Source organism: Anoplopoma fimbria, chromosome 13 (genome assembly GCF_027596085.1).
Source record: "Anoplopoma fimbria isolate UVic2021 breed Golden Eagle Sablefish chromosome 13, Afim_UVic_2022, whole genome shotgun sequence".
Classification (NCBI taxonomy): domain Eukaryota; kingdom Metazoa; phylum Chordata; class Actinopteri; order Perciformes; family Anoplopomatidae; genus Anoplopoma; species Anoplopoma fimbria.
This window is the reverse complement of record NC_072461.1, coordinates 4,326,531-4,352,788: the sequence shown is the minus strand read 5'-3', so window position 1 is coordinate 4,352,788 and position 26,258 is coordinate 4,326,531. Positions and strand designations below refer to the sequence as shown.

The window sequence follows — 26,258 nt, the reverse complement described above, 5'->3', positions numbered from 1 at the left end:
GCAGGAGTCTCGCTGCCGTCCCACTGTCAGGCTCGTCTCTCTGCCTGTCCCTGAGGACAGGCTGTCTGATCAGTGGAGCCAGGCCGCCGGCTGACAAGACGTCAACCTGCGGCAGAAAGACATGCCCGTCGGGCGGCCGAGCACATGGGACAAATGTCATGCCTCTCTGGATTAAAAATGGTATTTGAACATATAAGGCCTAATCAGAGGGGAAAGCTCACTTTTATTACTGGTGGTTATTAGGGTTCTTTTTTTTTTTACTGTCAACTTTATGCAGTGGACTGTAGGGGAAATTATCATGGTGGCCGCAATGTCTGTTCTTTGTTAAACTACTAGCAGAATTCTGATTCCCCCTAAAATTTTATTTCATTACTTAATCTCATGCATGCACACATGAGACCATTGTTAGAGTGCATAGACTACGTTGTCGAAGATATATCATTTTGATTGAAGACAACGCATACTGTATAAACTCAGTCTAATACAACAACCCTGCAATAAATCCCACCCTTTGATCTAAAAATTAACATTGTGTGACTTGCCAGATATGTTAATTAACAAAGCTTCCTCACTGTGGTAGTAAAATACCCACATAATATAGGCAGTATTATGTTTCCTCCTAAGCTTTTTGCAAATTATTTGTATATAAGCGTTATTTCTAGGAGATAGAATTGAGACTTCTACCTTCATAAACCTTATAATGGTCAGTTTTTGTTTAAACTGCATTAGTGTGATGTTGATTCAACTTTATGGTTATCTTAGCGGATGTTGTTTGTGTTGCTGTTCGAATTACACAGTGCTATAAATGTTCTTATATTTAGTTTATCCTCATTCATAAAAATGAATCGACCAAATATTGAAAATCAGTTTCAACAAAAAGTGAAAATATTATTGTAAGACTGTTTATTTAACTACATTAGTTTTAGCTAGGCGTACCAAATGAACAGGTACATAAAAGTATATCATGCTGTTGCACAGTATGTCATACTTTGTTATTCTTTGGCTCTAACCAAATGTACACTTTGTCAGACACAGGAAAGTGACAACATTGACACCACATTTATTTTTAATTGCTCCAGGGTCCGTTTTTTTGGCTTTTGCATATCAATAAGAACCCTAATTAAATATTCCTGATTAGCAGATACTGACTCCAATTATCTAGCCTTAATGCAATTACAATCTGAAGACCACAGAGAGTTTGTACCTGTGGTTGGAAAATATTTCTTTCATCACAGACAGCAATGTGAGAGGGAGATGAGTGTTTTTGCAGCTGACTGTTATGATGGAGTGTGCAAGAGAAAGAGAATATATGAAGGTATATCAGAAACAGAAGAGGGAACGAGGTAGATGAAGAGCGAAGATGCGTCCCAGGGGAGGGGAGTGTATTCCTGGCCAGTAATTGCTAACTGGCACCATACATCCCCTGAGATACATCACCAGGAGACAAACAGAGGAGACGGCAGGTTAAACCCAGTAACACGGTGCTCAGCTCTCCACAAGCAAATGAGAAACTGTGCAGTGCAACTCATCACTCTCCCCAGAGCTCTGCAGCACAGCTCTGGCAGTGTATCCAATCGAACACTCTCAGAAAGCAGAAAACAAACAAAAGAAAAGATTAACAGCAAACTGCGGCAACTAGGTAATGTGTTTTTTTAATTCAGTGACATTTTATTATTTGCAAGAATAGACAAAAAGAAAAACAATCAGACGGCTGACTTCTAAACTGTAGATTTATATTCTGGTGTGCTGAGTACATTTTATGAATTCCCAGCTGGTGCATCAAACTTGTGAGAGGCAGATAGCTCTTGTTTACTGCATAACTCCTACAGTCTGAAGGTTGAGGCTATTAATTATCCTACTGCACAACCGAAGACTACTAACTGAGCTCTTCTACACATTCTGGTCACTGACAGAATATCACAGGGAAATTACTGCACTAATAAAAAGACTTTGCTTCTCCATAGAAAATGAATCACAAGGAAAATGTGAAGCCTGTGTTTACTATTTGAAGCAGCAGTGATCTCTTCATTGTCTGATTTACACTATAACTACAGTATGAGATATTTATTATCATTGGAAGGCAAAGAGCTTAATTAAATCCCATGTATGCAAGACTGGTAAGCATACATTAACTGAATGCATGCTCACACATAAATACTTAATTTACATGCATGCACACAGCTGCTCAGGCTGTGCTGCCAGCTGCCCTGGTTCATGTAAAACAGGGCTGGTTTGTATCATAAAATGAAGATGAAAATGTTAATGTTTGAAAGACACGTCTCATTGACAGAGATACAGAGATATCATGTGCTTCTGCCTAACATAGTGCATGGTGTGTGTGTGTGTGTGTGTGTGTGTGTGTGTGTGTGTGTGTGCAGCAATTTTAAATTAGTCGCTCATGGACTTACACGTGCAGACAAACATAACACACTAACACATCCTTAAGAAGCAGCATTATTGCTCACTTAAAGGTAAAATCGTTAACATCTTCTTGAAATCAAATCTGTTTTGGATATTATTTACAGTTATTAACAGTGATTCTGAAACACCTCTTCATATAGTAGTGTTCACTGCCTGTCTTGCTGGATCCAAGCTGCCCTCATGTGCACATGGGATTCACAGGAAATTATCCTTACATGCAATTCAGCATTCCTGTTTGTAATTTTAACCCCCAGATTTCTTTGACCTGTAATATTAAATTGTGCTTGATGTTCCCACGGTAACCACAGGTGTCAGCAAGTTTTTCCAGGTTCAAAATCCTGAGGAATTTTTTTGACGCACATAAAGTTCATGCACTGAGTCTGGTTGAATACTACGTTGAGATGGCATCAATCCTACTTGAATGTATTCATCCCAGCTCTAGGATGATATTAATGTTGAGATGATACAAATCTGACAACCGACAGAGATTTTACCGTACTGTTTATCTTGACGTAGCTCTCCCTGTGATTTATCTGGCTGTTTGTATTAGATCAACATAGGCAATATTGCTTATCTATGAGCAGGATTGCCTTAAAGCAATACTGAATATGGATTTAAAAAAAATAATTTAAAGAAATACGTAAATTGGTGAAATATTTTATTCACTGGCCAATACATCCAATACAGACATACCTGTATGAATATTTTATCTAGAGACCTATTTCTGGAAGATTGTATGCATTTCATTACTATATAACAGTATAAAATTACATTAGTAGTTTATCTACATTGCCCACTATTACTAAGCACAGCTACGACAATTGTAACTCAACAAAAGTTCTAAGTTTGAACAGGTCATAAGCAGTATTTGACAGTTTGTGCTATTGATAAGAACGTACTGTTGGATTACTGTAACTGTCTTCTCTTGAAAACCCTGATAATGTGGGTCAGTAACCCGGGAACACAGCTAGCTAGTGATCCATCATGCTAATTGTCCCAGTGCCAGTGCTGCAAGATAATGAGCCTTGAAGGTAGCCGTCAAACCATCAAACCAGAAAAAGAGCCTTCACACAGCGCTTATTGACTTGCTTCTACCCTGGAGTCTTTGTGCTTTCTCGCTTCGCAGGCTTCTATAAATCGTGGCTGTACCTGGACCGTGGATGTGCATCCTGCTACGGCCCTGCTGACACCGACTGCTACCACCATTATTATTATTACTAGTCACATTACTATTACTATTACCTGTACCATTAAGCATTTTAGCTTTACTTCCACCCTGAAGCCCTTTTGCTTTCTCGTTCTGCAGGTTTCCATGAATCGTTGTGGTACCTGGACCGTAGTCGTGCCTCCTGCTGTGAGCCGACTGACACCCACTGCTACTTCCATTATTATTATTAGTCACATTACTATCCCTATTTTCATGGCTATAATTCTACTGTAATAATTGCTGCTGTTATTATAAGTAGTCTTATTATATGAATCATTTATGTCATATACATTGAATGTGTTGTATCTCTGTTATGCTGCTCATTCTGTACACATGACATCTATTGCATTCTGTCCATCCTGGGAGAAGGATCCCTCCTCTGTCGTTCTCCCAGAGGTTTCTTCCTTTTTTCTCCCTGTTAAAGGGGTTTTTTAGGGGAGTTTTTCCTGTGAATGTGAGGGAAGGACAGAGGATGTCGCATGTGCACAGATTGTAAAGCCCTCTGAGGCAAATTTGTAATTTGTGATTCTGGGCTATACAAAATAAACTGAATTGAATTGAATTAAACTGAATTGAATAGAGCAGTTATAGAGGTGTCTCTAAAGTACTCTTAAATTATGTGCATTCATATTTGAAAAATTAAAAATGAGGAGCACATAGCAGGTGCTCCAGGGGCTGACTCTGCACTCTGACCCCTCTTAATAATGCAAATAAGATGCGTAGGGATTATGGGTATTTGTATCTAAGGAGGGATGAAAGTTAAAATGTCTGCTGTCTGTGCACACTAACAAAGTTTCCACGTTCAGTCGCAGAGCAGAAGCAGACGTTCCTCACTACAATGTGTTTGTCAAGGTGATGTGGAATCTCACATTGCAGCTCCATGAGAGGTTTTACATGTGATCCAAGAACACCGAGAGATTTCGAGAGAACATTTCATTGCCAGGCTTAAGATGCCAATGATTATCACTGACTCAATCTTCAGCATCATAAATATTTTTTTTCATGCACAGTAATTAATGCTTACATTGACAACTAGAAATCTACAAAATATGGCACAATGGCAAAAGTGTGCACAATTTCTGTGATCAATACAGTACAAGAGGCATTTTACAAGTACAGAGTAGATATATGCCCATAGGACATTCACCACTGTATGGTCACTTAAATGTAATTAGACAGAAGGCACAAAATGTTTGCGTCTCGAAAGATTGCAATTAACTTTGTTAGCATTAAGAAGTCATCCTTACATAAAGTTACTTTCTGTCGCTTTCTTGCGCTTCTTTCCTCTTCAATTTTTCACAAATCCCAATTCCTCCCTAAAACTGGAGCACGGCCTTCTTGACAACGACATGGCTGTCAACCAGATATGATTGTTTGGCATGTGTGAGCCTCCCAGAGAGCTCTGTCATGGGAAGATGTGACATTGTAAAGCATCTTATTATTCATGCTGTTTTATTTGTTACTTTTTTAAGCAGTGGCTCAGTTGGAATCGGCGCTCTTCACTTTACTGAGCTAAAGCAGTTTCTACTGGCCCTGAGTCAACGCTTAACCATTGTTACTGAACTCTGCACAGTTAATTTACATTTAAAATTGTTCGACAGAGAACTGGTCCTTATTTCGATGCAACAGAGGTTGATTTTGTTGCTTGGTAAGAACAATGGGCTCTGATTTACACCTAGGATTGTTTATTTCATGTATACATCGATTTTTTAGTTGTACTAAAAGACAAATTAACTAGTTGTTTATGGAAATAGATACAATGAAAAAGTCGATCTAGAATTCTTCATTTATTTTTTGTTTACAGTAACAGTTTAACAGTTTTTTAATGTCCATAGTTTTAAAACGGGGTCATCCACAAAAAATGTATGTTTCAGATTTAAACACGTCAAACCCACACAATGTATGTCTTTAGAGGCAATACCAGTATAAACCCAACTGTTATACACAAGGTCAAAGCACTTTCATATTTGAATATTACCATTGATACACACATACAGGATGTTTGGATAAAGGCTTTTGATCTATCACACTACGTTGTGACGCTATAAGAGACCAGCTAGTACTACAGTGTAATGTCCTTGGGGGATTTCCGACTATTGGATCGATGGTCAGAGTCATGATGTGGGATCCAACTTATTTTCTTTGTGTAACTTAATCACACCCCAACATTCATATTGCAGAGAGTGTGCAGAAGCCAGCTATGAAAAGTCTTAAAACAATAAAAGTGATACCACCTATGCCAAACTAATTTCAGTGAACAAACAGGCAAACTGGGGAGACAGAGAGCCCGGGGCTTAAGAGCACAGCTGTTCAACTCAACATTGTCCAACTCTGCCACAGGCAAGAAAAGTGATGAAGTGAGAGAGGTGGAAAGATAGAATAAAATGGGCAGTGAGGGGAAAATGTGAGATAACCCATTTTTCATTGTTCCTTCAAAAGTACATATATATATATACACCATGAAGTACATAGTATATGATTATATTACCTGTCATATGCAGTGATATAATTACTGTTGATCTCTGCAAAATCCTTCATCATTGGACAACATGTTATGCATGTATTGCTTGTGTGAGTGGACAGTGCACACACACTATTAATCTGTAGTCCTTACTGCTCTCACCACTCTACTTGTCCCATTGTCACATTTGCACTTTAGGACCCTGGGAAATACAGCAAGTCACATGTTACATTTTTCGGATGGTGCAATGAACTATACGCACGATATGCGAAACACAGATGCACATTGCCATCACCACACGTAGGCCTGGCAGGCTCAGACTCATCCATATGCTAATGTGAGGTGGAGCAAGCGCAAAGAAGAGAGAGGAAATGAGTCTGAGCGAGTGCAGCACAGGAGACGACAGAGGGGAAAGAGGGAAGGGGGCTGCATGCAGTGAGGAGTGCAGGCGAGAGGACACACTGCTCTTTTTGCAGCATGAGGCGTTGCATTGTTTAGGGAGGCTGCAGTGATGCGAGCATCCAAGGCGACAGATGACAGATGCCTGAGAGAGAGAAAGGAAGACGGATGGGGGAATGACAGCTACCTCTCACACACACGACAAGGAGGAGATGGCGGGATGAGGAATGTTTTTGTCGTGGGACATGGAGAGGATGGAGAGGAGTGTGACAGCTCCTTGCCAATGTTAAGTCATAGCTGTACTGACCCTGGTTGACTTTACTGAGGCAGCCCGAGTTGCAGAGGGAGCGGACCGTCCCCGGCTCCCAGCAGCCCCGGCCCTTCATCCCACTCTCTGCAGGCCTGATCCCACTCCACGCTCCCTGGGACGCAACGCTGCCCTTGGCCTCTACATAATCCCAGCGAGAAGGGGACAGAGGCAGCGACTTTCTCTGTTCAGCATTGCAGCATGCACACAAATACATGCATACTCACACACGTACATACAGTACACAGACAGGGGAGCGATGCAGGCGCTCCCTCGTGTAATTCCTATCTCCTCTCGTGCATTGCTTCCCCTTGCTTCCGGAAACTCACGCGCACACGGGGTACACACATTCACAGAGCTCGGCACATTTACAATTCTCCTCCACATGCTTCTCTCAGTGCAGTGCAGATTGAGGAGGGAGGAGGGAGGGAGGGAGGGAGGGAGGGGGAGGGAGAGAGAGAGTGAGTGAAGCAGAGAGGAGATAGAACTCTGCAGTCAGCAGTCATCAACACAACTAAGACCAGAATGCATTGCTGCATTTCTTAGACTGACAGAAAATGCTAACTATTTCAGGAAAGCGAAATGGCAGACATGGTGTTAAGGGTTATGTCACTTTAAAATGACACCAGGAGGAGCTTATGTATGAAGAGACACGGTGGATGAAAAGATTTCAGATTAAGTTTCAATATAGACACAGAGGGGTGGCTTATAGACCAAGGTCAAAAGGTCAAACAAAACATCAAACAGTAAAATGTCTATTTCCTCTTCTATTGATTGACATGTCCTTCTTCTGTTTTCTTCTATCCGAATCTCTTTATATTGCTGATCACCAGCCGCTGATGGACCACTTTGAATCTGACCTCCTGCAGACGGGTCAGTGTCACTGAACCAACACAGAACAATTCATACTGTAGATCGCCCTGGGCTGCAATAACAACCTTCACTCCCTCTCTTTACAATATTACTAACAGTGTACATATCGACAACATACTGTAATTCAAGGTCACCTCGGGCAGCTGAAATAATTCTCCTCAATTTAACTGTAGGCTTCTGTGAACACATAACTTACATTACACCAATTCTAGGTAGGGCTGGCGTATATCTCATTGATATATTGCTCATTCACTTTCAGCTGAATCACATCATGATGTAAAGCACGACCATATCCTACCGACCATATTTGTTCTGCTCTTCAAATCATAGATTTACAGCAAACTAAAATAAAATATATATCAAAATTTATTTTGGAACTTTTAATTTACACATACATATGAAGAGTTTGGTCCCATATAATGTGTAGCAATGGAAGACAGTTAAATGCTTTGTACATCACTTTGGTTATAATGTAGGTGTGTGATTATATGCTACTGTGATCATGATATATCGATATCTGAAAATATTTTTTATCATCCAGATGAAGGGCTGAACGATAAACCAAATAAACCAAATGTATCAAATTAGTCTAAATATATATTACCATTTCAGAATTTAGTGCATAAATAATCTGAATCCAATAAATTTAAAACAGCAAAAACAGCCAATGACGTCTAATGTGGGTCCAACCAACTAAACTCAAACTCTAGAGGTCCAACATTTTTTAAGAACTTAGACTGTAACTAATCCAGACAAACATTTATAAAGAAAGCCAGCTAAGGCAAATACTTGTCATGTACCGAGGTTTTGAAAAAAGCATAGTTACATTTATCGTCATTTACATAAAAGTTAATTGTTTTGGATTTTGTTTTCAATTCTTATTATTGTTTTAGATCATTTCAGACATTGTTGTTCAGCCCTCCACCTACCTTGTTATGGTGATCTCTTGTTTGATTATGTTATGAGCCAAGTTTCTGACCTATTATTGAAATATTCAGCTCCAAGGGCATTTCATTTTTTATGTTTAGTATATAGATTTTGAAAAATGTTGTTGAAGCATTAGCCTCAAAATACTCTTTAGGGTGTTATTAAAATTAATTATTGTTTTTAGTTGGTCAGAAAACCCTTCACCTTGGATACACGTGTGTTAAGGGAAAGGAAGACAGCTTCTCCAGAATCACAAATCTACATTTAACAGCCTAAACATATCAGCAATGCTATTATGTGGGCGGCTGTGGCTCAGTGGAGAGCAGGGTCGTCCTCCAATCAGAGGATCGGCGGTTCGATCCCTGGCTCCGGCAGTCCATGCCGGTGTGTCCTTGGGCAAGACACTTAACCCCAAATTGCTCCCGCAGGCTGTTCCTGCGGTGTATGTATGTGTATGAATGTTAGTTAGGGTCCTGATGGGCAGGTGGCACCTTGCATGGTGGCTCCTGTCATCAGTGTGTGAATGGGTGTGAATGGGTGATTGATTGGTAATGTCAAAGCGCTTTGAGTGGTCGGAAGACTAGAAAAGCGCTATACAAGTACAATCAATTATTATTATTATTATTATTAATAGCTCTGGGCCATGGCTTCAAGAAAAGCATGGGCGGTCACTGTTTCATGATGCAAGAACCTATTCCTTCTATCATTGGCAACAGATAAAATGCACAAAAGCAGATGTGGAAATTGGGCCAACAGTATACAGAATCCCTCCCTTTATTGAAAAATGCAACAATATCCCAGGGAGCTTGTCTACTGATCAGTGCGTGTTGCAGATATTCTGTAAAAAACCTGATAACAGCAAAAACAGGTAACAGGGGGGGGGGGGGGGTCTGCTGAGGAATGTAAGTGAGGTGAGAAAAGTGCTGACAAGGAAAGATTGTTGGACAGTAAATAAATAACATCCCCTGAATGTCCTGGGGCATATTCAAGGGGGGCGCCGAAGCATGAACCCTCAATTAATTGCATACTTGACCTTCATCATTTCTTTTCTTCAATACTGTTGAATTTAGCCATGGTAAGAGAGCCAGCACTAACTGGTGAATACAGCAGGCTCTGTGTGGGCTATCTGGGTGTTGTTGAAATAGTCTGTTTTTATTTATTTATCTGGTTTTCAGTCATTACTCTTAATGTTAAGCACTTTGAGCTGCATTTTGTGGATGAACATTATTGTTATTATTACAGTATTATTATCTATGGATTAAACTGAAATAAATGAAGTCACTGTTGAAGCTATCTGCATCCCATGTGGTGCTGAACGGTCAGGTAATAGAACTGAAATACGGTTGTAATTGATTTCACGCTGTAAACTACTAAATGTCGTAATTATCAAGTAGTACAGAGATAATTATACGGTATCCATAGTTAGACTGTACATTCGGGTACCAACACATATTTACATGCTGTACAATTAAAAGGTTTCAAATTGCATCTTAATTGTATTAACGCCATTTCCCTAGAGGTTCAAACACAGCACCATCATTTCTCAATATAGGTGACAATAAACAATATTTCATCCATGAGAGGGATCAAATTTTAAAAATGCACTTGAATCTGGAGAAAAACCTAAGTTCCTCCAAAATATCAAATGATATTCTTTTAAAATCCGACAGTTCAGCAGAAATACAGCCCCACATTTCCCTGTTTATTAACTGGAGGAGACCGACGAAGGTCAACCCGTCTGAAAGACAAACTAAAGTGAAAGGGGCATTTGAAGAGCATGAGTTGCAGTTTCATTAAGCCAATTACTTCATGATCGAGGAACCCAAACATTCCGCACAGCCTGAATGCACCACCACCGAGCTCATGAAAACCAGTTCAAACGTGGAGAAAAATGTTTCATTGTGTCTGCTGCAGCAGACTGCAAAATATTTTGGTAGCCCAGTTATGGCTGCATGCTCAAGGACCTCTTGTGGTTGCGATGACTCACACTTTCTCACAACACCTTTTATTACCTGTTTTTTACTGCCATTGATGGCTTCTACTGAGTGCACCTTTCTAGTAGCAACAACGGTTTCAATTATGAACTTGAGGTCCTGCTTGTCAGCAGGATTAAAGAAAAACTACTTGCCCAATTTTCATGAAACTAAGGAAGAACCAATTACATTTCAACAGATCTGAATTACAGGGCGGATACAAACAACATTTTTCACTTAATTAAGCGCAAACCTCCACCACAGCCTTAGTGGAGGTTTGCGCTTCTACTTTTTTCTGTGTACAGCGTTTTTAGCCATATAACCAAGATGAACATTCCAAACATGTTTTAAAAACATTAATAAAGGAAAATTCTGGAGTAGCAAAGTGTTTACAAAATAAATGTACAATGGTGGCAAAATATAAAATGCCATTTTTTCCATCACTATTGTTTCTACTCAGACTTGGTTCAATATTATCACAGTATAATGTGTTAAGTAAAAATAAAATGCCAGATAGATAGTTTAAACTAATAGTACTCACTAAACTTACTATTACACAGAGAATGGAGCGTCCCACAGTGGTGGCCTTTCCCCAACAACAAAACAGTTCCAGCCCAGTGTAACGGATAGCAGTGCTGTGGGAAAAATATTTTTAGCTCTTAGTTGGCATAAGGAGCTTCACCTGACCAGCAAAAAGAGAGGTGTCACAACACAGAAATCCACTTAGAGGATTGGAGGAAACTGAACCTATATTGTCATAGCTGACCGCCTTGCACAACATTTCACTAATTTAAGATTTAATGACCTGCCTGTATCCGGGTTCTCAATTTCTCAACTTCTCCTTACTGCTGATGAAGCAGAAAAGCTACAGAGCGAGCGACAAAAAGAAAATATGGGTGTCGACTGTCTGGGCCAAAATGTGAGCTTATTAATGAATTCAAGTTTCATGAAGCATGCAGCCCCTTAAGAGCTGACAAAAATCCCAGTACAACAAAGGACGGCACAATAATCCCAGTAAATCAGCCTGGATCCTGTAACAATGCGGTGCTTCACTAGCACTGTCCACTGACTGTATAGAGTCATGATTAGCATAATTTATATATCCATTAATTTGAGTAAACAACAGTCTAATACGAAGACAGCCATGTCAGAGACAAAAGGCGAGACCAATACAAGCACAATATTCAAACCTAATTATCTAGCTTAGACTCCCACACACATAATCACATAAGGACATACACACTGTGACATACACACACACACACACACAGTATTAGTAACAAGCAGCAAGGAAAACAGATTCATCATAACATTCTATTCTCATGTGGCCTCTGTTTAAAGGATAACTCCACTGCTTTACACCTGTATTCTATATTTGGTCCAATCAACTCTTTCCTTTGACACTTTCCTGTCATGTTGTCGATAAGCAGAGGGAATGTGTGTGAACCATTAGAGTCTAGTATAAACAGCTAAACTGTGACTTTCTCCTCTAACCTCACAATAGATGAGAACAACACCTGTAACTATAAGTGGCTACATCAAAGATAGCAATGGCTTTATCCTCAGAAAGCTTGAAAGACAGAAAGAAAGAAGAAAAAAAAATCAGAAAACAGGACAAAAAGGTTACAACTTAAATGTTTGAGCAAAATTTGTGTTGATTAAAGAGTAAAACTGTAAAATAACAACACAAAGCTAGATAAGATGAGGAAATTTTAGAAATTTTCATTATAAAAATAATACCTTAAACTTCATAGAAATAATGTGCCAAAAGAAGTTAAAGTCAACTGTGAAATGGTTGTTGTTTGCTCTTTCACAGAGAAGGGGGCTGTGGTCACAACATCCATCATAACTCCTCAAAGCACTTCTGCAGTGTAACAGCAGGGAGACATGTGCGATTAAACCTCGGCAGAAGACTGAGTGCGGTGAAAAAGAAAGTCGTCTTTGGTGCCATTGCCTGATAAAATCAGATTGAAGTGCCATCCCTATTCTGTCCAGACATCGCTCACGTTTCAAAATACAGTAAGACAAGAATAAAGAGAGCATAGGAAAAAATGTAGATGCATGAGAGAAAATGCCCAACAGCCTTAAGGCAGCAAGCCCAGTAGAAACAGGACAAAGACAATGGGCTTGATTACTTTCTAATATGTTGGATATAGCGTAAGAAAAGCAACAACATAGATACAATGGTGATTCAAACAGGAAGTCAGATGGCATGCGACTCCAAGATCAATGGTGGGTGAAATGTGCAGTTTATGGAGGGAACGTGAGTTCAGAGAGGTCAAATCCATTACGAGACAGCCCGGGTTTGATTTCACAGGGACACTTGGCTGTGACATTCAGATTTAAGAGACAGAAAAGGAAGACAGAAGTTGAATATGGCTGTAAAAAAGAGATAGAAAAGCCCCCAAAGGATCATCTGTGTCTGTTTGTTTTGTTCCAAGACTAACCATCGATTCAATCTATTATCTAACTGATCTATTTGTCTCCATCTCCCTCTTCATTGGGGACTGAGCTGATCTAGCAAATAAAACTCTGCCGCCACACGCTTTTACATCCAACACAAACGAGGACAAAGGTTTCGATACACAGTCGCAGCAGAACTAACTGTGATAAGCATACCATCTGTCATTTCACAACATATTTTACTAAGCTCAGAAAGTAGTGCAGGTGATAGAATACAGCACTCAAAAAGAAAAATGCTTTTTTGCTCCATTTACTTTATTAGTGAATCATTATCTATTACATGTAGACTGGTGCTACAAAACCATCACAGCCTGCACTCAGTCCTACAATCTGAGTCTCCTGGCGTGCGCAGAGAGATTCATCCATTTCACAATGGAAAAATGTTTACATGAGATAAAACAATAAATTAAATAAATTATTCAACAATTTTTTCATTAACTGCTTATGGGGAAACATTTTTACATGTTTAATAATTCTGCAATGTTTCTGTTTTATCTCAAAGCAGTTTATCACCTCAATGAACAATGGGACAGAAGTCGACTGTATACACCCTTTGCCCAACATATACAAATCACAAGTATCCTTAATTTATACACTACAGTTCAGCTAATAAACACCAATATATTATAATATAAGCTACAATGAGTAAGCACAGCTGCATCTAATCATTTAAATCAGTCACACATGTATGCACACAAACACGCACCAACATTCCTGAGCATAACGCAAATGGAAGAAAAGCCGGATACTTACAAGAGGAAAACTGAGCCTTATCCCGTCTCTATTTTTCCCTCCAGACTTTGCAGGACAAGGGTTATGTTTTAGGAAAGAAACGGGTGAAAAGGGAAGAGTTGGAGAAAGCAGTAGGTCATTCCATTGAGAACTAAAAAACCCAGCTGGATGAAAAGGAGAGTAAACAGCTTACTGAGAGAGGAGGAGAGAGAAAGAGGGAGAGGGGGCGGGAAAACCAGACAGCGAGGGAGAGGGTGACTGAGAGAAAGAGGAAGAGCTAGTGCCGGAGCAAATGTAGGGGGAAAAAAACAGCAAGACAGTCAAGACGAAGCTTGTTTTAGGAGGCTGTACTAATCTTAATATTCTGTTTCAGGACCATGGACAGAGCTCTACCTTTTACTGCAAAGGGAAAAGCTTGGATGTGAAATAAAACAAGAAAAGAGAAAGATACAGGAAAGGTTTCCGAGAAAAATAACACAAGCAAGAGGATAAATGTAAATATCTGAAGTAACTGAACCCCTACAAGTAAATCTTGTTACTACTGGTTAACTCACACATAACCAGAGTCAGTTCAAGTGAAATGACACCAAAGGACTGTCAGATTGACTAACTGGATGCTGATGCGGATAAATGCCCTGTTTGAGAACCCAAGATAAGCATCAGCTTGCATGCTGGGCACATCAGGGTTAGGTGCAGGAAGAGAGCTCCTACTATGGATCCATGGCTGCTGCTGTTACTGGCTACCTCAGCTGTATCTGTCTGGACTCAGAGAAACCACTAACTGGATGACTGGTTCCAGCATTCTTATGAATTTCTCAATTTTTCACCCCATCTTCCACTAAACCTTCCTATTTCCACAAAAATTCCCCATCCAAGTACATTTTCACAGGTGTTAAAATTCATATAGGAGCGAATTTCAGGCTTGCAATTTCAAGCCAGCACTGGAACCAGTGATTCAACGGGCTGTGAGCACACTTTCACAAACAGTGGAAGGAACAAGGCAGGCAAACACATGAGAGAGCTCATGTTGAAGTGAAGGCAAACACTGCCACCTGCTGAACGTCTGAAACAAACTGCAGGCACTAGCTTCAGCAAGCTTTTAAAAATCCAATCCAAACCTAAATTAGAACAAGATGCACTCATGGAAGGACAGGCAATTTACAAGAGAAGGCTTATAAATGGAAAGGCTGCAGTACTAATGAGAGATCCAAGTAATTGATTCAGGGTTCAGGTCAGTCGTACACATAAAATAATCTAATGGCTCACAGACAAAGAGCGACTTGAGATTCGAGTTCAAACAGGAGTCTTAAAGAGTATTATTGGAGTTTAGATTTTACAACATGCTTCTAGGGCTTAGGTGAAAACCAGAGATGGTAAATAAACAACAAGCTACATCGAGGTTATCAAGTTATAACTTTGGTCGCCATCTACACACATGATGGGCCCTTGGTTTACACTGTGCTCCTCTTCTGTGCTGAGGAGATCGATAAGAGCTCTTTACTCTACAGACCGAGAGGGGGGGGCAGGTTAATGAGTGTCACCAATCCATGTTGTCTTACTCCATGTACAGAAAGAGATGCTATGAAAGAGCCTGGCAGCTAAATTATATTAATTCCCTGTAGTATGCAACATTCCTCTTACTTGCATTAACAGATCATTTTCTGTAGACGGTCTCACACAGTGTCCCTTTTCTCACTTTCTCTTAAATCTTCCTCCCACAGATAGATCAGCTGTGAAAATAAATGTTAGACAAACACAAAGACACACACCGATTCTGTCTATATGCTTTGAAGTAGTTACTGAGTCAAAGATTTAACAAAATACAAACAATTAACTGCTTCATTAAATAAAAGTCTATTTACAGCAATACGGCAATTACAGCGCTGATGCAATAATAACAGATTTAAAGTTTTGTGACTAAACAAAGTATTCAAGATGTTCTTAAAGACAGTGTTAAAATATTCAAGGTGCATTGAAGGCAACAGTGAGCCTGGTGTGATGAATGGCATCACACTGACTACAGCATCTTAGATCCACAGAAGCAGGTGTCTTTGTGTGTTTTCATCCATTTCAATTTTGTAACAGTTTGCTAAGAATTGTGGGATGAAAAGCATCAGTTGCTATCGTAACATATTTGGTCCAAAAACAGGTTGCCTGATATGAAAAGCGTATCAGGAAAAGCTGCTGTTCACTTCACTACATTTCAAACAGATACAGTACACGTTTACTTTAAAAAGGCATTTGTAGCGTCTAGATCCTGAGACTGGATCCTTGAATGGGCCACAAAGGGAACACTGGTGGAAAATAAAAATGTTAAGTGTGCATGTCATTCTGTATATGCTGTGCCTAATGAAATGCTCTTTTTGTAAAGTGCAAGGTTTGCTCAACACATAGTTTACGTTAACTAAGCAAGAAATGAATTTAGAGGGGAAAATATATAAATGAAAAAGAACATTATTTTATGGTGGGTGTACTGTAGCATCATCATACTGTAGTTGAACTTTACAACAGACCATGCTGCAGAAAATATGCATACACGCTCACAAAATATGTGAGTAATTCAATAGACTGTGTTAAAGGAGCCCGGTCTAGTACTGTAAGCTACTGAGGTGTCTTTGGAGTGACCTTGTTGACGCGCTGGTTTTAAGCCTAAATTACCATACGTTACAATTGATGTGCGCTGCGTTTAAGTACGATATTTACAGACATGTTCTTTATAAATGAGAATCCTTTTATTTTGCTTCGCCGTGCATCAACGTAAAACCAAGTTTATTTGCTTCCACTGACAATCAAACACACCATTTGCAGAATGACAACAAAAACTGTTAACGCCACAGCGGTCAAAACCCTTTGCCCTTCCGGTTTCAAAAGCACCTGACGACAACAGTGATCTCAGTACATATATACCTGAGCCCAGGATACACCCAATGTTTACACAAAGTATAACAGTTACATTTCTGGATATTTCCAACACCTTATTTGGCTCTTACAGCCTGACCTTTTCATATTAAAAATATACAAATATTGCTGTCTTGCTGACTGGCAATGGTGATCTAAAAAGCACTCACATTCTCCCACAGTCTATAATTAGTGATCTGACTTTCAAATGGAGGCCAGAGGAATATATAGCCTGTCTCAGTCTCTGTAGACCCAGTTTGCAAAAGACTGGGGCGGAGCAGATTTGGGATGATGCCAGGGTTAAGAGTGAAGAAAAACGGTCCTCCAAGGCTTTTCCCACAGCCTTTGACCTGCAACACCTAATACAACCATAGAAGAATAAGTCTCCCTGGAAAGGAGAGTGATCTGTTGTCAGGCTGAATGGAAGCCCAGTTTCCACAGTACCATTAGCATACTCCAGTTTGTTTTCCAACTCAACTGAGCAGAGAGCGCTGCCCTCTCCTGGCTCCCACTGGAATCTGAAGTACATTAAAGAAGGAGAGCGTGAACTGGACCACCTGCTGTGCTGAATATCAAATATATCCAAATATCTAATCTGGCCTGAGGACCATGCTCAACGTGCTAGACTAGTGCTGAAAACACCTTTCACCTTGGATCTTGGAACCAACTTGTATGCACTCTTGTATGTTTACCAAAGGCTGTATCAGCCCAGCCTTTATTTAGCAAGGTTAAATTCTGAACATGAATGTCTTGCATCAGTGCCTCATGGGTGTGTTACACTCTAACAGCTTGCATTTAGACTATAAAAAGCATTCCATGCAGATTATGTTTTCCATGTAAGTAGCTTCTCTCTCCAGCATCCCTTACCAGACTGATCGTTCATCATGCGGATGGCTTTAGCTTTAGCCAACTCCAGCGCCGTGACCCATCTCTGACGCTCCACTTCTGTGCTGGCCTTCAGGTGGTAAGTGCGGCCACCACTGCTCAGGACAATATTGCAGGCGTCCTCCGTGTCGATGTGTGCCGTGGCCAAGTTGATTGTTCCACGGCACGTATGGGCCATCTCTGCCTGCGTCCTGCAACAAAATAACAGGCAGAGAAAGAGACAGAGGGAGAAACAAGAAAGAGCTGAAGGACTTTTTTGTCAAGGTAGTAAAATCAGCATTTTTATGGCAAATACGCACAAGCAGGGAGGCAAGGAGGTACAGAGAAATGCCACAGATTATGTAAGGATTCACTTTGAAAGCCAAGCAGCAGTGGAAGTACTTTGGTTTTTTATTTTTCACATGCACCTTCTCTGTAGCACAATCATCCATTCATGAAACCTAAACCTGTATTAGCTACTGTTAACAAAAATGGATAGTTTGAACTTCTAATTCACTCAGTGTGGCCTGCCTGCCCTACTGTGGGTGTGCTGAATTGTGGGTATTCTGTGTTGCCTCCACTAACACCAACTGTTGCACAGTCAGTGGGCCACGGTAGTGTAGATAACAAGGCCATTGTCTGCCTCCAAGCCTCTGTAGCGAGCAAAACCAAACAATGAATAACAGCGTGAACCAAGAGAGAACAGAGTGTGAGAGGTGTTAAAAAAAGAGAGAGAGATAGCGGGGAAGAGAGCCAAAGCAGCAGAGCAAGAGATTAGACCACATAGCAAGGGCAAGAGTGTTGTACGGCTACTGTATGCACTCTGTTGGTCCAAGCCAAATGTATAGGCCGCATGTTTCCAAAAACATCTTCCAATAACACAACTGCAGTGAAAAAAATTGATATCGTTGTACATCATACAAAGCAGAAAGAAACTGTAGAATGTATTAATTAGCATAGTCATGTGATAGGTATTCTACGTCATGTGACAAGTTTTTATATACAATTCTTGTTAGAAAAAAGTCACTGTAAGTAATATGATTAACTAAAAAAAAAGAAAATTCGAGCCAAACATTACAGATTGTGTGGTGTGAAGTTGGCTGCCTGTCATTCTGTAAAGCTAAGCTAGAGAGCAGGGCGGGAACAGAGTCCCACAGAGAGCTCAGCGTATGCAGGTCTCCACTCCAGCCACAGACAGCTGATTTTGCTGATTAACACCCTCAACCGGAGAGAAGCGACTAATCAGCAAAACCACATGCTGTGGGGGTTGTTTTAAATTAAACAAACGCATCCTTAACCCCCAGAGTCACATGATTGCCCATCCACATTCTTAGAAACAGCCACTTTGAAGCATGCAGCCATGCAATCATGTGGATGCATCCGTCTGTGGGTGCTAACGTCCGTTCATCCATCCTCAGTGAGCTCTCACTGCCACGAGCAGCTGCCTCTCAGCAGCACTAAACCTTAAACCAGATCCAGTCGGGTTGACACTGACAAGGTGGCTGCCGCCTTATTAAGTCAGAAGTTGAAGTGCATTTTAAGTTCTGCCAGGCGGTGATTTCCCTCACTCTGCTTCTACTGGCTGAAGTCAAGCCTTGCTATAACGCCAATCCAGAACAAACACTTCAGTGTACCACTCTTCTGCCGGGGCTCAGTACACATCAGTTGTGCAGACGACATTGCACTGGGGCCATGCGAAGCTGCGTGGAGCCCAGTTTTCAGCCTCACCCAGCCCGAGCTCAGCTGCAGAGTCCTCGGTGTAAGTGGGTCAACAAACTGAGTGTGCTGCGATGAGAAAGATGAGACCCACACGGATCGCTTCGGCCCTGTGGGAAGGCGAGGCCATGCAAAGGCAATGAAATATACACGCAAGGAAACTACAAAAGCTGGGAAAGAGAGACTACAGGGGCATTAAGGCACTAGAAGGGGAAGGTGAGTGGGGGGCAGCTGAGGGCATGAGAGAGGGTCCTGGATGAGCCAGGAGAGAATACCTTTACCTGTCAGTCCCCTGTGCACATATCCTCATAAAACACAAATCCACCGATCTGGAGCATGTAATGACAGAACAACAACCGGTGAACAACACAGAACAGACGGCCATAAGCATGAGGAGACAAACACATACAGGCAGAGGAAATAGGACACAGTACCCAGAGCATGAGAATGTAGATAGGTTTTGTTGTGGCTGGGGGCTGAAATATCACAAGACATGGAGGGAGAGAGCCAGAGAAACGTTGGGGAGCGAGTTGCGCTGAAGACAGAGAGGAAACATGAGAGAAGAAAACCAAAGCAATGATACTGCAACATGGACAGCATGACATGACCTGCTGAAAGGCTGAAACAACGAGACGGTGAGAATGTGGCCAAACTCCTGGCTCTCTTTAATGTCACTCTGCTGCTTTTACCTTTAAATAAAAACATGAAAAGGACCTCATGGACAGGCCGCACACAGAGACAACTGTTCACACAAACAAACGCACACCTAGCCTTTTGAGCCTATTAACGAGATTAGATCGCGGAATCCACATCCCTTGCTCCACTCTAACAGGGTTCAGGCTAGTCTCTACCTCGATCTGGAAACAAGGTTGGCTAGCTCAGCACTGTCCCACCATGCCTCCCAGCACCCAGGAGATGAGGGTGCCAGCAGTAACACAATGCCCAGACTTTCCAAAGGTTACACGAACGGTACCGATCCCCCACTGAGCACTTAAACTGATACTATGTAGTTACAGTGTCCTGCAGCTGAGAAGAAAACATGGCAGGTCTATGATAGTCAAGGTTGGATTCGCTGATATGGCAGCTCCAATTGCACTCAGAGCTTTAATGCTTCGTAATCTTCCCTAAAGCACCAAGACAGATTTACTTTAAGAGGGGAGTAAGTAGTGCTGAGAGTATTAATATTGGGAGGAAAAGTCAATTAAGAAATTAAAAATTAAAGAAGCTCAGTGCGAGAGGGAGGACATCTTGTCACATGTCCTGGTGAGAATTGCTCGTTGAGGCTCTTTCGGATGATCTAAACTAAAACAGAGGAGACAAAAGGCTGACGCGGTATAAAAAAACAGCCAGCCTTGCAATGTCAGAGCCAAAGGTAATCAATAACGAGTGCAATGTTGAATCTCCGTAAAACTCATTACGCTTTAACAGGCGCAAGTGCTGAGTGTGTCAGTCTGCCCACAGAATCAAAGCATTTATTATGGTCCTCCATTGCCCTTTGGCTCCTCAGCAACAAGTTAGAGAGCTAAGCCTTTGATTTGACACCAGCAGGCTTTGGGAATGAAAGGGATCTCTCAGCTTATTTGCAACACCTTGATATGTCAGTCGCTATGGATTTATCAGTAATACAAACTGATCTTTTAAAAAGGGCAAACAAATACTGAATACTGCAAATCAAACAACTGGTCTATGAATGTTGGGCTACATCTAATGTGACATGTCGCTTGGGCTTTAAAGTGCAGCCTCCTATGATAATAGAGTTTAATCAATAATAGATTATCTATGTCCATCAAATCCTATCATTTATTTACATACACTAATTCAAAGTGACATTATGTAATCTTTTTTTTTTTTTTTTTTTTTTTTAAAGGAAGCTACATGTATCATACAGTGCTTCAACTTCAAAGACAACAGAAATACTGTCAATGGTGTTTGTACACAAAATGTAAGAGCAACTACTAAACTTAAGCATTGTTAAAATAGTGATTGGCATTCGTTAGGCTTTTTAAAACTGGCATATTTCTCTGCATAATTGAAGGACAAGATAAAAAATGTTCTGCGGAAGACAATAATCACTTGACATACAAAGACGACAGTTTAATTAACATGCTGTCACATTTGTCTGACTGTTGCCCTTTTACTTCCCTCACAATAGAAGTACAGACCGTCGGCCAGAGGAGGCACAAACAGAACCACACAAAGCCTTAAGTCAGGAACACACAATGTGGTCTGCCAGGAAGACATCAGTGGAGGGGATAACTTGTGCGCTTCACTGCTTCTGTGCTCAGATGTCGTCTGGCTACCTTACCTTCAGGGAAAACAGTCTCCTTACAACATAATGGTATATTAATAGAGGGTAGAGGCAACAGGCGTCTTTCCTTTCAAGACTATCTGAGGCAGGAGCAGGGCTTTGGCTACCAAACCTACGTGTCAAATAGCACTGCTGGCAAGAAAAGACAATAGAGCGTTGTGACAAGACTGTAGCATGGGATGAAATGGGGTCTGAATGTGGTACAATCAGTACAATCAGTAAAGCATGTTCTCTATAAAATCTAAATATTCATATTTTAGTACGACATTTACTGTATGACTGAACTGCAAGGAAGCATAATGAGTAAAAATGTTGCCTTGCGCTCAGAGGATCCACACTCAAACCTCCATACGTACAAGAATTCACTTTGCAGAAGGGCAGTGAATCCCTTCCTTCTTCATAGTCGATTATGCTCTTGACATTTGAAAATAACAATTATCCTTGAGGTTCAGCTTAGAGTCACATTCATTATTTTTATTACTGCGAGCAATTATAGTTTGCATTACCATATAAAGCTTGAAGTTTTTTGTTTTTTTTCATATATCTCATTTGTGAAGACCCCTTAAACTTTACAGACTGCTTTGACAAATAGCACTGTCAGCAGATGAAGGTTAACTCCAGTGGGGGCACCTTCATTCTGCTGTGAACCATTTAATTAGGAAAACTGGGTCAGACCGGGTGAACAACTGTGGAATACATAATAGATGGAATACTCCATCTCTCCTTTTATGTGGAGCACACACAGCTGGTTCAGGGCTTCCTGGTTTGGCGTCATTAATTGTTTCATACCCATCTCATAGTGCAAACTATCCAAATGTTGGGTTTATTGATATGCTGGGCAACAGAGTCACTTTAGGACTGAACTTAATGGGAATCATTATTAAGTTTAGATAGGTAAATACCCTCTTAGTGCAGAGTGACCCAGAGAGAAGATACAGCATTATTACAGAGTATTTGAATGTTGCCAAAAACAAGAAGGAGGGATGAACATGAAAGCAATGAAAAGCAGATAGTGCAACAGGTAATCCACCTGGTAGTAAGGTGGTATGAATATCAAACTGACAATGAATACGTTGTTGTTGCTGTGGAGAAAATTTAGATTGTATATACAGTACCAGTCAAAAGTTTGGACACACCTTCTCATTCAACTACTTTGAAGAATCTAAAATATAAAACATATTCTGGTTTGTTGAGCATTTGTTTGTTTACCACATAATTCCATATGTGTTCCTTCATAGTTTGGATGTCTTCAACATTAATCTACAATGTTTTAAATAAAAAAAAACATTGAATGAGAAGGTGTGTCCAAACTTTTGACTGGTACTGTATTTTAAACGTCCAATCAACAAATACTCAATTCAAGTTGCTGGTCTAAACCTATACAGTCTAATAATCAGACCTCCATGGACCTTCACAATATGCAGGACCCTTCTGTGTGGAGGCAGACTGGATGTGTTCAGTGCTGGCAGAAGTACTAAACTTCTCTGATGCCTTCATAGCATCTCTACACCTGTGGAAGCATGACTCTCTTGCAAGAAGGCACCTGAGCCACAGGTGTCGTGCCACTGTGTAGCTAGCGTTAGCTCCCAGCTAGCAACTGCGTGATCAGAGTGACGACAGACATGAAAGGAGGAGGATGGCGAACATCTCTTGCATCCACGTGTCCCAGTGACTTTAACGCGTTTTAATAGGATGAATGAATGAGATTTAAAAAAAAAAATGAAGTTCATAACGAATACAATGTTAGACAATGACATGAAACGTGATCATTAGGACGATGACTTTACGAGCCACACGTTTAGAGGACGGGTGGCCGTGTTAGTGTCCCCGGGGAGCGGACAGCGCGTCAGCTGTCACCCACCGAGGCTAGCTGGCTAGCTCAGTTAGCTAGCTAGCTAAACGTCTGCACAAATGTACCCACATGTAGACTCTTTAACGAGTTGGAAAAGCTTATATAGCTGCTGTGTTCACGTGTCTATGTGTCGGTGTCTTTCTGTAACAAACAGGCATTCAGAGTAAAACATCAACGTTGTTATCGCCGTCAGCGTGAAGTAAACACACAGCTGACTGTGTCCGCCTGACAGCTAGCTTTAGCCTGACAGCTAGCTTTAGCCTGATGCTAGCTTTAGCCTGATGCTAGCCAGCGGAGGCAGCCAGCTGTAGTGCGCGGAAAACGCAGACGTGACTCGCTGAGAGATGAATGGCACACTGCCTCTTGAAAAAAAAAAATGTACCTGTAATATGAAAGCAGGCCATTGCTGAGGACAAACCATCGCCGCTGGTATCCTTTCAAATAGTTGGTCCATTTAAAAAGCCAGCCTTTGTAAGTGTCCGACCCTGGAGGAGCCGGGGCCGCGGCAGAGACGGACGCGGAGCCCTTCCCTTGCTCGCTCATCCTCATCCGGGGACAGGGACAGGGACAGCGGGGACAGGGACACTACCCCACCGGGACGAGGACGTCGGCACTGGGGGTCAGCTCTACGGCGAGAGAGGAACCACCGCGCACCCCTTTTCACATGACGCCGGAATGGACACCAAAGGAAGGAGAAGTGATGCCAAGACACTTTGCTGATGCAGACTGCAGAGCACTCAGAGCACAGAGCTGGACTGGATAGACAGGAAACCCGCTCCTTTGCTTTCATATAATCTAATAATGCTGTCACTGAATCAATAATGATTGATTCCTATGTGCCACTGTGTTTATTGCAGTCATTTAGGAGGGAACGGCCGCTGACCTGGCCATTCATGAAGTGTGGATATGAATGGAAATGCCGCTCTATCAACTCAAGTCTATGATTCAGACCTGCACCACGTGATGTTGTTGTCCAAACATTCCTAAACATTTGACATGCGGTTTGGCTGGTGAGTTCACACATGATACCTGTCAGGTCACAGGTGAGTTAATAGATGTAGGACGCTGACATGTTATAACGCACACAGCCAATTTACAATCACCATTCATCATCTTAATATTATCAATAAAACCTTGACTCAGTAGATTTTGGGGTCACATTGGGGGTCAGGTGATGAGTTATATGATCAGTGGCACATGGGGGAAGGCTGAAAACTCACCTCTTCAAGAAGTACTACCCTGAGCCTTCCTCGTAGCACTTATTGCACTCGTATTAGTTGTTGCACTTACTGTATTTGTATCAGTTCGCTGCACTTATTGAATTTGTATTTGTTTACTGCACTTATCCTATTCGTAGTAGTTTGTAGCACTTACTATATTCGGATTAGTCTGTTGCAATTATTGTTTTCGTAGTAACTTGCCTCTGCACTATACTTTTGCTCTGGCTTATGCTTTAAGATGCTTGTTTAAGAAAGGAGATGCACTTATGACTTCTGGTGACTAGTAGTTCTCTTGAATACCTATGTTGAATACACTTCCTGTAAGTCGCTTTGGATAAAAGCGTCTGCTAAATGACTGTAATGTAATGTAATGTAATGTTTGCCTTCTGCCTTAGGTTTAAAATATACCCTTTCTGGCAGAAAGCCCTAAGGGCAAACTTCCCCACCAGGTGCTGTTCAGTGGGATCCATGTCTTGATTACCCACAAGGCTGGATTATCAAGCAGGTCAAGCGGGAAACCCCTTGTTCCCCAAATGCCCCAGGGCCACTGTTGATTCACCATGGGTAGTTAGTTCTGTATTGTGACTTAAACTTTAACAATACATTTAAATAAAATGAAAATGATAGGAAAAGATAAGTATCTCAGTTTACATTGTGCTTGCATGGTGCATATTACCAAATAAAACTGTGTTTAATTAAAACTACCACAAACCGACTGTTAGGAGGCGACAGGGTACATGCACAGTGCAAAGGGCCGTAGATAGGGGTTAAGGGAATTGATAATTGCACAATAACAATGTGTCTGCCTAGAAACCATAACAGGTTAATGTGGTCATGTTACCAACAGGAGAGGGGAGATTATCCAAAGATCAGCCAACCATCATTTAGGCAACACGTGCAGTACTGTACCATGGACAGTGCAGAGATAATTGCCCAATTATTTTGCTTACACAGTATATTATTCACTTTTTTTCTAATCTCACTGCCACTGTAAATTAGTAGATTAGTTATTACACTGGGAGATCCCCAGATTACCATCTTGTGTTGTTGAGTAGAACCAACAATGCTTTTTAAACAAAAATCTAATAACTGGAATGGGTTCAGTGTGCAATGCCTGATCGCTGTCTGCCTCTGATTTGGCTCCTGATAATATGGCTTTACCACAGGGTGGCAATGTTGTCAAAATGATCTCAATGTGATGTAATTCTAGTACATGATTGTAAAGTGACCAGAGTAAGGTTGCTGTTCTCAAATGCATTTAATATATCAAAAAACAGGATTAGTCACAGTACCAACACAGTTAAAAATAAATAAATAAAGTAATGTTTCTGATAAAAAACGGTAGCCCTTTTTATTTGGAAACGCACGCACAGACAAACTGATGAGAACTCATGCTACACACAGTTGCTGCTACATACTGTATTTCTTTTTTTTGACTAGAAAAAAAAACAACACAGCCATCTGCCCTGATTGAAGGGTTCAACACTACATCTCAGAGAGAATCGTGAGCTTGTGCTATCACATGCCAGTGAAAAACAACTACATTCACTCAACGCAGCTGCTCATTACAGTGTCAGAAAACCAAGTATTACAAAAATGAAACACAATATCAAATGTTCACATCAGTGCAATTAAAC

At 41.0% G+C, this 26,258-nt stretch overlaps 1 protein-coding gene across 1 annotated transcript in view; it reads right to left on the bottom strand.

Annotated features, from left to right (window-relative positions):
* osbp2b (oxysterol binding protein 2b) overlaps window positions 1–24,268 on the bottom strand; it is a 45,428-nt gene extending 21,160 nt beyond the window's left edge. Inside the window, exons 1-2 of the mRNA XM_054610488.1 lie at window positions 23,784–24,268; window positions 17,529–17,737 (exon numbers count right to left, since the gene is read on the bottom strand). Of these exons, the coding sequence (XP_054466463.1) occupies window positions 17,529–17,737; window positions 23,784–23,950 (376 nt within the window). The 5' untranslated portion in view covers window positions 23,951–24,268. The remainder of the gene's footprint in view (window positions 1–17,528; window positions 17,738–23,783) is intronic.
* Window positions 24,269–26,258: the final 1,990 nt, after the last annotated feature.